An 18,638-nucleotide genomic window follows, 5' to 3' on the forward strand; every position below is an offset into this window, starting at 1 on the left:
CAGCTGAGCGGGGCTGAGCAAAACCCCGGCTGGCAGGAGCTGGTGGACGGAGCCCCAGACTGGCAGCGGGCTAAGCCGCTCAGCCCACCGCCGGTCTGGGGCTCTGTCTGCCAGCCCCGCTCAGCCTGCTGCCTGCCTGGGGTTCTGATCATCCAGGCAGGCAGTGAGCTGAGCGGAGCCAGTGGACGGGACCCCGGAAAAAAGGTGCGAAACGATTGTCTGCCGTTGCTTTCACAGAAGGAGGAAGGGAGGGGGGCCTGACGACATGTACCCAAAACCACCCGCGACAAAGTTTTTGCCCCATCAGGCACTGGGCACTTAACCCAGAATTCCAATGGGCAGCAGAGAGTGCGGGAACTGTGGGATAGCTACTCACAGTGCATCGCTCTGTAAGTCGATGCTAGCCACCGTAGTGAGGACGTGCTCTGCCGACTTAATGCGCTTAGTGTGGACATACGCAATAGACTGTATAAAATCGAATTCTAAAAAATCGACTTCTATAAAATCGACCTAATTTCGTAGTGTAGACATACCCTCAGCTCCCAATTACTCAAAGCTTAAAACTGAAACTAAACTGAGTCTCTTAGTCTCTCTGTCTCCGAGTCAGGCTGTTCCCTCACACTGAAGGGGCTGAGCAGCCCTGGCTCATCACTGACCCAGCAAACTGCTTTGCTGTATCACCCCATGTAGAAGCCTCCAATTGGCCTCAGCAGGAGTGTCTAGTCCATTCTGTTCCTACTTGGACTCCAAGCATGCTGGTAAATGGGGTCAGAGGGCTCTGGTAGCCATTATGTTGTAGTCCATAGGGTAGGACCTCGTAGAAGCTCAGTCCAGAATTCCAGGAGTTGACAAATGCCAGATGAGGACTGCATAATGATCTCCAGAAACAAGCACTGTCCGGAGCACTTTTTGCACATGGGAGTGCATCACTGGAAGAATATCCAAGGAGTTATGAGACTTATTTCCATGTTTGATAGCCTCTTGGGGATTGTATTAGCAAAGATGTTTTTCCCTTATAAACCAGAGATAGTCAAAACATTACCCTAGGTATAGCCTGATGCACCTTAAAATGGGATGCACAGCCCGGTGCTCTCTGGAAGGAGAGGAAAAGCTGAACAGTTGTAGGTTTATAGTATATTGCTACTGAACAGTAATTTCTTTCCATCTAGCAAGGAAGATAAGAGCCAAAGCATAAATATTTCTAAAGTTATGCCAGTTAGGTCCACCCCGTATGCCCCTGGCAGATTGCCCATTCTACCATCTTATTGCGGTGTTTGGGTAATGCTATTAGAAGCAGAACAGGTGATTGGCTAGGGCAGCAAAATAATTTGTGACTCTGGTATAGGGTTGCGAAAGAGATTTTTCTAGTTTGCCAAGAGCCAGCGTTGTATCTCAAATGGATTTCCAATCCAGACTACCTTTTCTTTATTGAATTAGAGCCTGACCCAAATAAAACAACTTCAATACAGCAAAAGGATTTTGTCTGAAGTCAGTGAGTGAGAGACATATCCTCTTGTAGCCATAACACCTCAGATTAAGCCTGGTCACTTCATGGATTTGAGACTTCCACAAGTAACCTACTTGCTGCTGGGAGTGATGTCAATGAATTGGTCAGTTATGCTCTTCCTGCTAAGTCAATATGGATCCAATGCTTCTGAGACTGCTGTGCTGCTGGAGTTGCCGGTGTTCAGATAAGATATAAAACCATTTATGGTTATCCAAAAACCCACAGTGCTATTCCCAAGGATTCTGGCCACACTCCACTTTGGGTAATTACATTCAGACTGCCTGAACTTTAATTGAGGTAAGACATCCTTCCACACCGTCTATCCTGTGTGGTGTTGATATGCACTGCTAAACAGCTGCCACTAGGGTGACCAGACAGCAAATGTGAAAAATCGGGACGGGGGTGAGGGGTAATAGGAACCTATATAAGAAAAAGACCCAAAAATCAGCACTGTCCCTATAAAATTGGGACATCTGGTCACCCTAGCTGCCACATTATGCCACAGATGAGACTGCACGTCAGTGGAAGGTTTCAGAGTAGCAGCCGTGTTAGTCTGTATCCGCAAAAAGAAGAACAGGAGGACTTGTGGCACCTTAGAGACTAACAAATTTATTAGAGCATAAGCTTTCGTGGACTACAGCCCAGCATCCGAAGAAGTGGGCTGTAGTCCACGAAAGCTTATGCTCTAATAAATTTGTTAGTCTCTAAGGTGCCACAAGTCCTCCTGTTCTTCTTTCTTCAGTGGAAGGTGATTCCTTTACATACCAGTGGTTTGTAATGTGCTTTGAGATTTTGGGGGGCTGAAAGGGGCCAGGTGCATATAATAGTATTAAGACAGTTTTAGGTGATACACTAGTCTCCCTGCCCCAAAGTGTTGGCTATATGCATCAACTCTTCGCAGATGCTCTACTGCAGGGATGGCCAACCTGTGGCTCCAGAGCCACTTGCGGCTCTTCAGAAGTTAATATGCGGCTCCTTGTATAGGCACCGGCTCCGGGGCTGGAGCTACAGGTGCCAACTTAGCAATGGGCCGGGGGGGCGCCTGAGCCTGCAGTGCCCTCGCTCCTCCCCCTCCCCCAGAGCCTCCTGCACGCCATGAAACAGCTGATAGGGAGGTGCAGGGAGGGAGGGGGAGGCGCTGATCAGCGGGGCTGCTGGTGGGCGGGCGGCGCTGCAAGCAGGGGTGGGAGCTGATGGGGGGGCTGCTGACGTATTACTGTGGCAATGTACATTGGTAAATTCTGGCTCCTTCTCAGGCTCAGGTTGGCCACCCCTACTCTACTGCATTAACTCTAGTCACATCTCTCACTGAAGACTGCTGGAGCCCACCCCCAACCCTGGTCTCCCCCCCTAAGATGCTGCATGACTGCTGCTTTACTGTATCATGTTTTGTAAGAACATTTTATCCCACTGGGGTACCTCTGAAAGCCAGATGTTCCCTCTCAGCACGGCCTCTTCTTTTTTTAAACAAACATTTTTAAGCTGATGTTATTTTTATTCAGTTCCCTCTGTGAAACTCCTTAGGACAGAAATGGCTCTTTGCTTAGCAGAGTCACATCAGGGGATAGGGGGAGGTACATATATATATATATATATATATATATTTTTTCAAATGTTTGACCTTGCAACCTTAATAATGATATATATATACACACTTGAAAGTTAGGAAATACCTGAATTAAGTTTGCCTGGGCAACCTTAATTCAGCCCCCTTGTGCATATGCATTATGATCCAGTCTTTAGTTACATGATCACACGCTATTTTTTCCACAGGACCCCTGCTTTATTCAGTGCACAGGATGGACCTGCTCTGGGGGGTGAATCGGGGTTGTGAAGTAAAGGAGACTTTCATCTGCAGGACTCCCCACCTCATTTGTTGTAGATGATGAAAGGTGTGTGGTGAATGAGGCAGGGATTACAGGAAAAGGAAAGGAGTTCAGTTACCATGGTGATGAGCATAGTTTAGACACTAGACAGATAATAAAAGGTGCCTTCTTGAGGAAGACCATGCAGCGTATTCAGATTGTATTTAAATTGCTACCTCTTTGGGGGCAGGAACCTTGTCATCCTACATGACTGCAAAACAGCTAACAAGTTTTTGGCTCTATACAAATAAATATGCTTTTTTATTGTTATTATTCTTTATTTTATTATTTTATTATATAAAACAAGGAGGGTAAAAACTTACTTTCCCCTGCATTCTCAAAAAGAGTGTTATCAAGAAAAGAGAGCAAGTGTTTCAATGAGCTTAGAGGTGTCTTTCCCTGATAACCAGTTTATCCCTGGCTGACCTCATGGATGGTAGGGACATTAGTGGTCCTTCTGGTGGAATGTTCCGTTAGAGAAGAAATACTCCCTCTCTAATCGAACATCCCACCCATGTCGATGTCCCATGATTTATAATTCTCAACATACTCTCTGCTACTGGGTTCTTAAAGCTGGAAATAGAGGTGCTGAGCTGTTTAGGGTAACTTTTTCTGCCACCCTTATTCTCAGTTAGTAGTGCTTTACTCCGGAAGTAGTATTAATGATTCCAGGATTTGTCACCAGGCTACAAATCTGGCATCTTTCCCCAGCACAAAATTTATTGAAAAAATAAAAGACCTGTCCCCAACACACACATACACACACACATTCACGGGAGGTCTTACCCTTCAAACTGACAAGGATCATCATTATAGTCACTTCATTCACGTGGCAGATAAGATTTCTCTGGTTCAGACAATTAAAAATGATGAGTGTTCCGAAGAGAGACACACTCTTAGGGGTGTTAATAATAGGCTGTATGCTGAATCCATGAATCATAGAAATTAGAGATAGAGGAGATCTATTAGGTATTCTCATCCAACCTTCCAGCCAATAAATGATTGCTCCCTATATACTCTCCATGGCTTTGTCCAGTCCAGTTTCAAATGGGGTCTCCATTATTTCTCTTACTAGACTGTTCCACTGTCTACTAGACATGAATGTTAGGTAGTTTTTTCCTGATATTCAGCCTAAATTCTCCTCTGCTCTATTTCAGCCCATTACTCTTACTCACTTTGATTTTTGGCTGTGAAAACTGGATATATGTCCAGTTAGGAAAATCTTGAATCTCTTGAGTAAATGTGAAAACTGACGAGTGTTTGAATAGCAAGGAAAGGAAGTGAAACTTCAGTGGAAGCACAATTTGTGTTGCTTTCCGTCTAGGGTCAGTGAGTGGTAACTATAAAAAAGAAATTGCATATAAAAAAGGAGAAGGCAATAAACAGAGCTGCAGTGGTAAACTGAGTGCTGAGCGGGTGCTGGTTACACTAACTGGAATATATCTTTCTCCCACAGAAAATGAAGCCCATAGTCCAAAGGAGACGCTCCACCTCTTCTGCCATTAGCAAAGCTCTCAACAAGTCCAAATCCCATTCCAGGTAAGGAATTGTCTCCCCAATATCCCCATCAGTCCTTTAGCCCCCTTTTTACAAATAAAAAAATCAAATCAATTAGATTTGCTAATCCATGTTTTAATTCAGCTGCCGATACCAGGGGCCATTAGTGTCTGGACAGACCTCCCATCTGGAGGGGTTCCAGTTTCCTTTTTGGAACATGCTTTAAAAATGTGATGCTGAAAACATATAGTGCCAGACTGTGATCTCACCTACACAGATGTAAATCCAGAATAACTCAATTGCCTTCAGTGGAGTCACTCAGGGCTTACACTGGTGTAATGCAGGTCAGGATCTAGCCTTTACTGCCTGGAAAAGCAGACGACGTTAAGGTGAAGTTTGTATGCCAGTAGCCAAACCACACATATGATAAATATTTGGTTAGTCATCATAGCCTGACTGTAATCTCTCTGGAAGCCAAACAACAGATGGCCAGTGAGTCCCTTAAAAGAAATCAGGAATTTTTACTTTAAAAAAAAATGTCAAAAACCAACAAAGAACAAAAATTCCACTCCTCCATTTCACTTTCTCGTCCTGCTCTAAATGAGATAACCCCTCTCTCAGCTGCTCTGTGTAATTCCAACTGGGAAGTCAATGAATGTTTGCCTGATGGATTCATTGCTGTTTAGTCTGCCATCTAACCAGCAACGGGCAAGAGTATGAGAAGCCGAAACAGAGATGTCCTAAGAAACTAAGTTACTGATGTAATGGAAAAGTAGACAGAAGCAAACTTTGGAAATAGAAAGCTGCCCAGAGCAGACCTCACTTGAAGGACTCCTCTGTCCTTGGTTATTGGTGCCAGTGATGTGCAGCCATCGGTGAAAAACAGCATTGGCAAGTGTCAAAACAGAGTCTCTTGATACAGAGAAGCCCTTTCGGGGCTGGGCTTGCTCCTGCTGCAGTCAATTGCCAACTTGCTTAGGAGAGATCAGGGTCAGGGCCCACATGGGACTTTCACTATAATCACAAGCAATGGTTTGAGTCTGGAAACTCTTAATCAAACCTAGAAAATGGGAAGAATCAAAATGGCACCTGGATGAGAGGAACACACAGAGAATTATTCAGTCGCCCAACAAGAGGGTAGGGGTGGGCAGCGATACCAAAGGCGTAAGCTTTGGAAGTGAATGCAGGTTCTGTGAGAGAGGGTGGGTTGGCGGCCCTGGTTAGTTATCCTCAGAGCCATAGGCGCTGACTTCTGCTCCAGTGGTGTGAGCTCGATCCCCGCTTTGCCCTTGGCCCCGCCCCCACTCCACTCCTTCCCCCAAGATTCCAAGTCCGCCCTGCCTCTTCCCACCCCTGCTCCACCTCCACCCCACCCCCATTTCACCCCCTTGAGCACGCTGTGTCCCCGCTCCTCCCCCTCCCTCCTGGAGCACTGCCAAACAGCTGTTTGGCGGTGGGCAGAAGTGCTGGGAGAGAGGGGGAGAGCAGGAACACGGCGCGCTCAAGGGAAGAGGGGGTAGGAGCTTGGCTGCTGGTGGGTGAGGAGCACCCGCTAATTTTTCCCTGTGGATGCTCCAGCCCCAGAGCACCCACACAGTCGGCGCCTATGCTCAGAGCAGCTTCAGTGAGGAAAAGGGCAGCCCGAGCTCTCTGTACCATTCCACCAATGTGCTTCCATGCCCAGCCACTCCAGGGGAGAGATGGGAATTCAGTGTTTGTGACCCATTCTGTCCTCGCCTTCTCTGCTGAAGCTGTCAATACAATGGTTGGTTTTGAGCTACGGGCACATTTCTGCTAGGGACTGGACAGACTTCTCTAGACTAATTTCATACAAGTCACTTTTCAGATGGTAACAGCTTTCATTCGCTACCAACCTGGGCGATATATTAACTGGTGACCTCATGTGAAAAGCTCCCTTTCCCACTTACATGGTCTGGAGCCATCCAGTGCCCACACTGACTTTAGTTTCTTCAGATATAAAGCACCCAGACTTCCAGTGTTTATAGTCAAGTATGAACACACTGACCTTCCAACTCTTGTGCTGAAATATCAAGTGCTGTACAGTAGTCAAGCCTCACAGCCCTCTGATGGGAGAATAACCACCTTAGAGCTCAGGCAGTTTCTCCCCACCCTGCTCAGTGTAACAATTAGACGACAGATAAAGGAATGTCATGCTCTTTCTCTGTTTGGTTCTGATAACACTCTCATAAATAACATTGCTGCAGTGATTTGTTTAGTTAAAATAAATATTTGTTTAAAAGATAAAAACTTAAGTGATTTACATTTTGCACCAAGCAATCCTTTCCAAGAGCAGCAGTTTCCTTTCACCCTGTATTTAACTGCTTGGGAGTAAGTCCTGCTTTTGTGAAATGTTCAGACAGAAGCCAATGTTTTAGGGTGGTTTAAAATAAATGGCAGAAATACCATCATCTACGTCTCTTGCCCAAGTAATGTGGTCTCAGAAATGCTTTTGCTTCCCTCCCTCAACCATCCCCTCCACCCCCCCATATCACACTGACTCAAAAAAGAGAAACAAATTCTTGACTTTATTTGGCTGGAGAACATCTTTGCAAGGGGAGGGAAGCTCTAAACATTTCTCATGATGTATTGCCTCAGAGGAAGCTGGTACAATGCCATCTCTACTTGGGCCACCAGAGCACTGGTGAATTTTTTTTGTATTTATTTATTTTGTTGTTGCTACTCTTCTGTTGTGTTTACCAAACCTTGTAACTTCTCCAGCATTAAGAAATCACTGCTGAGATCGTTTGGTGTTCCTGTCTCCACTGCTCCACTGTCACACAGGGGAAGCTTCCATAGGCATGTTTTAAATTGAACTGATCTTTTCACTTGTAGAGGCAACAGGCTTATGTGCTTGTCGGTGAGCATAAGCGAGCCAGGCTGGGACAAGCCACAGACTCCGGCCTGCAAGAATGCAGGTGTTCGGGGACTCTGCAGGTGGGATTTTCAAAAGCAGTTCGTGTTGGCTTAGCCCTGCTCCCATTAAAGCCAGTGAGCGGCTTTACTCTTGAGTATTGGCAGCAGAGTTAGGCTGTTGAAAATCTCACCCTATAAGTACAAAGGTTTGTTCAGTATTGGGACCACTCACACTAAGGTACTATTCAACAGGAGTAAAGATGGCAGAATCTGGCCTGTTGTGCTCATCTCCCTGAAAACTTTACATTTACAACCATTTCTATGAGACTAATAAATCCAACTAGGACTGATTGTGTACTCACACCACCAAGGGTGCTTCGACCTTGCAGACAGTCTGGGCAGAGCACTTGAGCATATTCAGTAGAGGCAATCCCACATACTACAGCTAGGGTAGCAGCAGAGAATGAAGATCTGTCCCACCTCTCTTACTGATGATTCTGTGACATTCTTCACAACGTGCCATTGCTGCATTTATTACTAAATCACTAGAGTAGGAGAGAGCATATGCAATTCATGCTTGAGAATTTTGAGATGGAAAGGGAAAAGAATAATAAGATGGTGGCGTTATTACATTTTGCTTGTTTGCATGAGTAAGGAATCGAGTTTAATCCCAGCAACTGCCTGCTGAGTGCAATAGAGATATAGCAACCATTGTTTCTTTGGCAAAATATTGCACCCAAATCAGCCTAAAGTAGCAACAAAAATAGTTGGATTACAATAACAATAATACTTAACTCTTATATCATGCTTTTAATCAGTAGCCTTCAAAGTGTTTTTATAAAATTATAGCTAGATCTCTGAATCAGGCGCATGGAACTAGACTAGTATACACAGTAAATATTCATCCTGCTACAGCCCAGGCACGGACAAGCAATTTGGTGTGGCTGGAACTAGCATTGATAAAAATGGAACTGATCAACTACACTGCAAATTTGCCTGCACTCCCTGCTGATGAGTGACCTCATGCATGGATCTCAGCCCCTTTTCCACTTATAGGATCACAATCTGAGATCTTTACTCAGATAACAGTACTCTTGCCCAGTGATGAGCTGCCAAAATCTTAACAACTGGTTCCCTATAAAAAGTTCTGATTTAAGGGATGTGCCACAGTATGTATTTTTTGTACCATTAGGGTTACCATACGTCCGTATTTTCCCAGGAGGAATTTCCTCCCAGACGGCGATTTAAGAATCAAAAAGCCTGACATATCCGGGAAAATACGGATGTATGTTAACCCTACCTAAAGTTCTTTTTTAAAAAGATGGGCCTGAACTAGAAATGAGCTCCGTTTCACATGTGTGGGTCCCCGCCACTCCCTGGGGGTGTGTGCACATGTGTGGTTCCCAGCTGCTCCCTGCCCCCCTCATTGAAGCAGGTGTGCAGGGTTACTGCCCTGGGAACTGCAGGGCACCAGTGGACATGGGGCCGGCTGCAGACAGGGGCGTGGGGCAGGGCTAGCTGGAGGCAGGGGGTACGGGACTAGCTGTTGACAGGGCAGGGGGTGCGGAGCTGGCTGGAGACCGGAGGGTGTGGGGTTGGCTGGAGGCAAGGGGGTGTGGGGTTGGCTGGAGATGGGGGGTGTGGGGCTGGCTGGAGACAGGGGTGTGTGGGGCTGGCTGGCTTCAGGCAGGGCCACAGGGGGGTGCAGCAGGGGTTGGTTGAAGACAGAGAAGTGCGGGGCTGGCTGGCTTTGGGCAGGGGGGTGCGGCAGGGATTGGCTGGAGACAGGGCAGAGGGTGCGGCAGGGGCTGGCTGCGGGCAGGGGGTGCGGGGCTGGCTGCAGGCAGGGCAGGGGATGCGGCAGGAGCTGGCTGGAGACAGGGGGTGTGGTAGGGTTACCATATTTCAGCAAGCAAAAAAGAGGACGGGCGGAGCCCCACCCCTGTCCTGCCCTGCCCCCGCCCCTGCCCCTCCCACTTCCCGCCCCCCTCAGAACTCCCAACCCTCCCCCCCGCTCCTTGTCCCCTGACTGCCCCCTCCTGGGACCCCTGCCCCTAACTGCCCCCCCAAGACTTCACCCCCTACCTAAGCCTCCCTGCCTCTTGTCCCCTGACTGCCCCCTCCTGAGACCCTCCCCCCATCCTAACTGGCCACCTAGGACCCTACCCCCTACCTGTGCCCTGACTGCTCCAACCCTTATCCACACCCCCACCCCCAGATAGACCCCTGGGACTCCCACGCCCCATCCAACCACTCCCCACCCCCTGACAGCCCCCCCCCCAGAACTCCCGACCCATCTAAACCCCTCTGCTCCCTGTCCCATTGACTGCTCCGATCCCTCTCCCCACTCCTGCCCCCTGACAGCCCCCCCCCAGAACTCCCAACCCCCCCCCCCCCCCCGCTCCTTGTCCCCTGACTGCCCCCTCCTGGGACCTTTGCCCCTAACTGCCCTCCAGAACCCCACCCCCTATTTATGTACAGGCGTGACTACCTGCCCTTTCCTGGTTACTATACGCGGCCAGTCCGCATCCACATCCAGTAGTTAAAAAAAAAAAAACTAATAATTTAAATTGGAATTTCATCCATTAATAAGTATTTATTATATAGTTAAAACCATTCTATTGAAGGACAGATATTAAATAACACTAAATATGTTAATGTTCAAAACAATATTAAAAATTTGAAAATTTAGAGCATGGAAACCAAAATAGCTAAAATTTAGTTTTGGCAAGATACACGGAATGGAAACTCCGGGATCTTTACCTGTCATTGAATATAGCCATCATACCAATAGTGGAATATAAAACAAGTCTACATATACTCTCCTTAAAATTTTTACTTCTGTCCATTCCCAATAATTGTAACAAATCATTATTACCTTCACTCCACTTGCCACGCGCCCCAAGCACAAAACCAAAGAAGTGGATATTTTTACCTCCCGTTAAGTTTTTAATTTCTTCCTCTAACTCAAGATAATAAGCCACCTTCTCTTAAGCCTCCCTGCCTCTTGTCCCCTAACTGCCCCCTCCTAAGACCCCCCCAAACTGCCCCCCAGGACCCTACCCCCTACCTGTACCCTGACTGCCCAAAACCTTATCCACACACATCTTCCAGAAAGCCCCCCCCGAACTCCCGACCCCCCCCGTCTCTTGACTGCCCCCTCCAGAACCTCCCTGCCCCTTCTCTAACCCCCTGGCTCCCTTGTCGTTGGCCTTCGGTTCGCCTAAGGGCTCTCTGGGAGCTTGCTCAGGAACTGTCTGAGCCGTTCTCCGGTATGCTGGGCAGCAGCAGGGGAGGAGCTCCAGACTGCCGGAGGTGAATGCAGGGAGGGAGTGAGTGAACTATGCTGCAGGGGGAGGAGGGACTCTCTCTCGCTGTCGGAGCCACGTGTAAGTGGCACCATCCGGCTGCCCTGTTAGCCGCGCGTGCTCTGCATGGGGGGGGGGAGGGGAGTCCGGACATTAACAAATTCCCCCCGGACGCTATTTTTAGTTCAAAAATCCGGACATGTCTGGGGGAATCCGGACGAATGGTAACCCTAGGGTGTGGGACTGGCTGGTTTCGGGCAGGGCTGCAGGGGGGGTGCAGCAAGGGTTGGCTGGAAACAGAGGAGTGCGGAGCTGGCTGGCTTAGGGCAGGAGGGTGCGGCAGGGGTTGGCTAGAGACAGGGCAGGGGGTGCGAGGCTGGTGTGGGCAGGGCAGGAGCTGGCTGCAAGCAGGGGATGCGAGGCTGGCTGGAGACAGGGTGGCGGGTACTCAGGGGGAGAGCGGCTTGGAGCAGCCCGAGCAGCAGGACGCAGCCCAGGCCCAGCAGAGCAGCCGGGGACCCACCAGGCAGCAGCGGGAGCCCCAGGGCCAGGGGTCAGGGGAGCAGCAGCAGCAACAGGGCCCGTGCCCAAGGCCAGGCGGTGGCCCACATGGCTCCCGCAGTGCAGCGCCCCGGCGGCCGGAGGAGGAATTACATCACTTCCCGGCCGGAGCTCATCAAAGCCGCAGTGCCCCCTCCTCGCAGAGAAGCGGGTTAACAACCAGTTCTAAAACTGCTTCAAAATTTAACAACCAGTTCATGTGAACCGGCTCCAGCTCACCACTGCTCTTGCCTGAATAAAGTGAAAACTGAGTAAGGACCTCAGGATTTCCTCCATATTTAGTATAAAATATATAGACAGCTTTCATTAAGCTGAGTCTGAGCCTATGTGAGAAGAAATGAAATAGCCATTAGTCTATTGGGTTATTAACGAAGTCTATAGGAGTTGCAATAATTGTACAATTCGTGTAATGATTTTTTTCCAGGGAAATTACTCTTTCCTCATCGCACCCAGACAATGGGCTACCAACCGGAGCTTTCAGTAACCCAAATTCTGTTTTCATCTTGGATGAGAGGGTACAACTTACCATGGGACTGCAGACCCAGGAGAGACATTTGTTCCTCTTCAGTGACATGCTGGTCATTGCCAAGTCCAAGTAAGAGAATGTGGGCAAGCTACACAAGGGTTATGTCTATACACCTAGTAGCCAGTGTGAGCCAGGATCAAGGGCATTTGTGGATGAGGGTACCAGGACAACCACATTTTTAAAGGGGCTTCTAAAATTTTGCAACTTCCCCATTCCACCCCCAGAAATGTGTTGGCCACTGCTGGGAATGTCTACCCTGAATTTATCACTGCATTTTCATCAAGCAACATGAGCTGAACTAAGTAAGTTTGCTCTTTGCTTCATGAGACTCCTTGAAGAAGTGACATGGCATTCTTGTCAGTGCTGAGGAAATCAAGTGAAAGGGGCTCCATGCAGAAGACAGAAAATTAACTCACCTTTTGGCTAGTTCTCTTCAGTTCCTACTTAGCTGATAGGTAAATAGCTTAGCTGATCTCAACAATGTTTACTTGTTTGTGGTAGTAATTTGTCTGAATCACAAAACCACCATGGTATGGCACATGGTTTGGTAAGATGGAGGCCCAGCACCGGGATACTTGAGATGTCCGTTCAGATGCATCAATGGAGATGGACAAGGAGGGCTGTACATGTGCTATGCCTCTCTCTAGCCAGTCTCATTAGCCTAAGCAATCTCTGGTTTGAATTCCAGGTCCTCCTCCAGCTTGAAGCTGAAGAAGCAGGTGCGCCTGTGTGAAGTATGGACAGGTTTTTGTCTCAACGAAGTGTCCGAGAAAAAGATGAGCCCTGAGAATTCATTTGTCATTGGCTGGCCTACCACCAACTCTGTTGTCTCCTTCAGGTATCATGGCACAGTAACAAACCCACTGCATTGCAGTCTCGCAGCTATCACTATGCTGCATAGTTAGAACTAAATGATGACAGAGAGTCTAGAACTCTGAGCCCCTGTTCCAAAAATACAGACCCTCGTGAAGTGAGCTAAAGAAGAAGAATTTCTGTTAACTATTAGCAGCACAGTGAAAGTGAAGAAGGATCATTCAGGGGTGATGTGCCAGACCTAGCTTCAGGTCCTGGTTCTACCACAACCTTCCTGTGTGATCTTCAGGAAGTTACTTAGGGTTTGTGTACACAGCCCATAGCAATGAGCCTCCCAGCCTGGGTCGACAGATTTGGGTTAGTGCCCTAAAATAGCTGTGTAGACAGTGCTTTGAAGTTGTGTCTCAGGCTGGAGCTCAGGCTCTGAAGCCTGGGGGCGGGGGGCTGGGTTCCGAGCCTGAGCTTCAGCCCCACTGCAACTTCATAGCCCTGTCTACACAACTATTTTCAGAGTGCTAGCTACTAGCCCAAGTCTGTCATCTCGGGCTGGGAGCTCGCTGCTGCTGGCTATGTAGACACACCTCTAGATTCTCTGGGCCTCAGTTCCTCCTAATAGTAAATCTGTACCTCACAGGGACGTTGTGAGGATAAATGCACTAAAGACTGTGAGCTGCTCAGATACAATGGTAATGGCGGCAGTGTAAGTACCTTAGATGGAGTGGGGTTATGGCACACAATTGAGTGGCTCTGATTCCACTCAGGATAGGCCTCTGGTGCATATGCACACTAGCCAGTTCAGTGCGGTTCTCTGGACCCTACAGAGTGCAATGAATTCTTCCCCGTCCCTCCTTATCTCCGCTTCCCTGTGAGAAGGAGTTCTTTCAACCAACACTTGTTTTCCTGGTGCATTAAAAACATCCAATCCATTTTAAAATAAAACAGTTGCAGGGTAAATACAGGGTAAATATTCACATATTAAGATCATCTTGACTAACCTGACAGCAAACAGGCACAGGTCCCATATGGCACTTTCTGAAAAGAACTCCAGGCTATTCAGTGAGAATGGCATTTTCGTCTTTGGGTATGCCCCTTCCGGCTGTTTTTCTGCCCACATTTTATTATTAGGGAGAGGTGAATTATGCGGGTGAAAGATGCCAGAATGACAGCCCTGGAGAGCCACACACCTGGTACAGTGTGGGAAGCTACATTGTAAGCTTCCTTCACACACCTTTGTCCACCAGTGTGTCCCAATCATGCAGGGATAAGAGGGTATTTCGGTCTCCATGGACCATTCAATCCTGGGCCTTTTGGCTGATAGCCAGCGAGGAGTGCTAGTCAGTGCTAAGGTACTGCTGATGTTTGTGCTTTGGACAACTGGCTTGGTGGCAAAGGAATTGGGATCCACCAACTCATTTCACACTTGTTCCATCCCCTCTGAACAGTGAGGATGCTGCTTTTCACTTTATTATGCCATGTGCACTCAATTCCTGCACTGGAGGCCTCAGGCATCTGTCGCCTGGATAGATCTTTTTTTTATTCAAACCATAGCAGTGGAGATATTAGTGACGAATACTGCCAGCGAAGGCTTCTAGGAATTGTAAGCATAGGAAAGGAAATGATAGTAGAAACAAAATATCAATTAAAGGTCATTACAAAAAAATAAAGACACACATGACTTGCTAACTCCGTCACAGAAAGATATTTGTTCCTTATCTGAACACCCCGTTGGTTGGCCAGGAAATCTAGTTCAGCTCGGCTGCTCTTGGGGTTTTATTATTATTATTTCTTTTTGTTAAAATAGAACAGAACCAGGAAAGGACTGCACTTTTGTTCTAGGGCTTCCAGGAAGGAACTGAGACTTATGGCTAAATATAAGCAAAGCCTGGTAGAGTCTCCAAACGCTATTAGTCATTTAGCCATTATTTAATATTTTGCCTCTCTTTTTTTTCTCAGCTCATCCGAAGAGAAGGAGCGCTGGCTCTCAACATTGCTGTGGTAAGAGTCGCATCCTTCCCCTCTTGCTATGCTGTCCCTTGATTATCCTTTATAAACAGTTAGGGGGAGAGTTTAGATGCTAGATATCCCACTCCCATTGCCTTTCAATGGGTTCCTAATTGCCTTTTATGCATTTGAAAATCCCTTGTCAGCAGCTTCTGCCTTCATGTGATCTGTGAAGGGAGAAGGGGGCCAGTAAGAGAATCTGGGTTACAGTGTGAGCCTTTAGCTATTACATGAGACTCAAAAGGGCAGGTGACAAAAGCCCGCAGGTAAGCATAAAAAAGGGCAACCTTAACAGAGAGCTAGATATTGGGGGAGGGAGGGGAGGGAATGACAAATCACAGTAGGGTTATAGGAGCAACAAGAGGGAAACCCATGGGGGAACTTGCTCAACATCTTAGATGTCTATACACAAGTGCAAGGACTATGGGGAATAAACAGAAAGAGCTAGAAGGATTAGTACATAAGCTAAATTATGACTTCACTGGTATCACAGAGACTTGGTGAGAGAAATCTCATGATTGGAATATTGGTATAGAAGAATATAGCTTGTACAGATAGGACAGACAGGGAAAAAAGGGAGGAGGTGTTGCCTTATACATCCAGAATATATGCACTTGTTCAGAGATCTAGAAAGAAGCGAGAGGCAGACCAGTTGAAAGGCTCTGGATACAGATTAAAGGGGGGAAAATAGGGGTGATATCATGGTAGGAGCCTACTATAAATCACCAAATAAGGAAGAGGAGGTTAATGAGGTATTTATAGAACAAATAACACAAATATCTAAAACACATGACCTGGTAATAATGGGGGACATCTGTTGGAAAAGTAATATGGCAAAACACAAAATTTCTAATAAATGTAGTGAGACAACTTTTTTGTTTCAGAAAATGGCAAAAAATAACCTGGAGGCCAGCCATTTTAGACTTGATTCTGAACAACAGGGAGGAATTGGTTGCAAATCTGAATATGGAAGGCAATTTGGGTGAAAGTGATCATGAAATGATAAATGTCATGATTCAAAAGAAAGGAAGGAGTGAGAGCATCACAATAAGGACAACTGGTCTTCAAAAAAGGAAACTTTAACAAATTCAGAGAACTGGTATAAGGTCTCATGGGAAGAAAATTTAAGGTATTAAGAGTTTAAGAGACATGGCAGTTTCCCAAAGAGACAATATTAAACACACAACTGCCAACTATTCCAATGTAAAAAAAGGAAGAAGAATAAGAGGCCTATATGGTTCCATCAGCAGCTCTTTAATGACCTGAAAATTTAAAAGGAATCCAACAAAAAGTGGAAACATGGACAAATTGCTAAAGAGGAATACAAAAGAATAGCACAACCATATAGGGACAAAATCAGAAAGGCTAAGGCACACAATGAGTTACATCTAGCAAAGGACATGAAAGACATAAGAACATAAGAATGGCCCTACTGGGTCAGACCAAAAGTCCATCTAGCCCAGTATCCTGTTTTCCAAGGTGCCCCAAAGGGAATGAACAGAACAGGTAATCATCAAGTGATCCATCCCCTGTCACTCATTCCCAGCTTCTGGCAAACAGAGGCTAGGGATACCATTCCTACCCATTCTGGCTAATAGCCATTGATGGAACTATCCTCCATGAATTTATCTAGTTCTTTTTTTAACCCTGTTATGGTCTTGGCCTTCACAACTTCCTCTGGCAAGGAGTTCCACAGGTTGACTGTGCAGTGTGTGAAGAAATACTTCCTTTTATTTGTTTTAAACCCGCTGCCTATTAATTTCATTTGGTGACCCCTAGTTCTTGTGTTATTAGAAGTAGTAAACAACACTTCCTTATCTACTTTCTCTACACCAGTCATGATTTTATAGACCTCAATCATATCTCCACTTAGATGTCTCTTTTCCAAGCTGAAAAGTCCCAGTCTTATTAATCTCTCCTCATATGGAACCCGTTCCATATTCCTAATCATTTTTGTTGCCCTTTTCTGAACCTTTTCCAATTCCAATATATCTTTTTTGAGATGGGGCGACTACATCTGCACACAGTATTCAAGATGTGGGCGTACCATGGATTTATATAGAGGCAACATGATATTTTTCTGTCCTTTCCCTTTCTTAATTATTCCCAGCATTCTGTTCACCTTTTTGACTGCTGCAGCACATTGAGTGGATGTTTTCAGAGAACTATCCACAATGACTCCAAGATCTCTTTCTTGAGTGGTAACAGCTAATTTAGACCCCATCATTTGATATAAAAGGCAATAAAACGGGGTTATTTAAATGCATTAGGAGCAAGAAAAAGACAAAGAAAAAGGTAGGTCCTCTACTTAGTGGGGAAGAAGGGCTAATAATTGATGACATCAAGAGGGCAGAGATGTTTAATGCCTATTTTGCTTCAGACTTCACTAAATAAATGTAATAGTGACCATATACTCAACATAATTAATATTATCAACAAGGGGGAAGAAAGGCAAGCCAAAATAGGGAAAGAACATGTTAAGAATATTTAGATACATTAGATGTATTCCAGTTGGCAGGGCTGGATGAAATTCATCCTACAATTCTTGAGGAACTAGCTGAAGCAACCTTGGAACCGTTAACAATTATCTTCCCATGGAAGATGGGTGAGGTCCCAGGCAAATGGAGACGGGAGACATGGGAGGGGGAGAGGCGAAGGGTCACCTGCCCCTCCCCAATCACCTGGGGGAGGGAAGGGAGGCAAGGGGCCAGCAGCACCCAGGAGTCAGAGCTTGAGTGTGGAATGTGATGAGTTCTGTGCTGTTAACACCTTCTGCCCTTGGAGCAGGGAGTTTGTTTATAAACAGAGGCACAGTGATTAAGATAACAAAAGGCTTGTCATTAAGTTGAATTAAGGATTGTTAGATGATCCTGAAAACATTCCCAGATAAAAGACAAGAAACAGAGGGTAGGAATAAATGATCCATTTTCAGAATGAAGAGAAGTAAATAGAGGTGTCCCCAGGGGTCTGCACTGGTTTGGGATCAGTGCTGTTCAACATATTCATAAATGATCTGCAAAAATGGGTAAACAGTGAGATGGCAAAGTTTGCAGATGACACAAAATTACTTAGTTAAGTCCAAAACAGACTGCAAAGAGTTACAAAGGGATCACACAAAATTGGGTAACTTGGCAACAAAATGGCAGATGAAATTCAATGTTAAATGCAAAGTAATGCACATGGCAAAATATAATCCCAACAATACATACAAAATGATGGTGCCTAAATTAGCTGTTACCGTCAAGAAAGAGATCTTGGAGTCATTTGCAGCATTATGTTTCCAGAGGACCGCAAATGTCCTTCTCACTGTACCTGTATCATCCGGAACTCATTCTCCAGCATCAGAAGACTTAAAAATTATCTCCAGTCATCAGTGGGACAGATGCAACAGAATACTGTAGCTGCCTTAACGTGCAGGTCACATGGGAGGTCATGTGCCCCCCTTTAGCTGTTGTTCCCCTTTGTGTTCCTCCAAGGTGTCACATAGAAAACTTAACTTTGATACTAGAAGATATTGGAACAAATTAAACAATCAATTTGTAAGTCTCTAAGGGACAATAGGGCTATAAGGAATAGCCAGCAAGGATTTGTCAAGAACAAATCATGCCAAACCAACCTAATTTCCTTCTTTGACAGGGCTACTGACCTAGCGGATAGTGGAAAAGCAATAGACATGATATATCTTG

The 18,638-nt window shown here is 46.2% G+C and overlaps 1 protein-coding gene across 9 annotated transcripts in view; it reads left to right on the forward strand.

Annotated features, from left to right (window-relative positions):
* The window catches only part of LOC101952254 (rho GTPase-activating protein 20-like), a 63,109-nt gene that overhangs the window by 24,410 nt on the left and 20,061 nt on the right, over positions 1–18,638 (forward strand). For 4 of the 9 annotated variants that reach the window (XM_024109491.3, XM_042853267.2, XM_042853268.2 and 1 more), the window contains 4 exons: positions 4,829–4,911; positions 12,037–12,207; positions 12,827–12,976; positions 14,905–14,946. In XM_024109491.3, coding sequence (XP_023965259.2) covers positions 4,829–4,911; positions 12,037–12,207; positions 12,827–12,976; positions 14,905–14,946 — 446 coding nt within the window. The remainder of the gene's footprint in view (positions 1–4,828; positions 4,912–12,036; positions 12,208–12,826; positions 12,977–14,904; positions 14,947–18,638) is intronic. The other 5 variants (XM_042853272.2, XM_065557235.1, XM_065557236.1 and 2 more) reach the window with 2 other exon arrangements.

Source organism: Chrysemys picta, chromosome 9 (assembly GCF_011386835.1).
Source record: "Chrysemys picta bellii isolate R12L10 chromosome 9, ASM1138683v2, whole genome shotgun sequence".
Taxonomy (NCBI): Eukaryota; Metazoa; Chordata; order Testudines; family Emydidae; genus Chrysemys; species Chrysemys picta.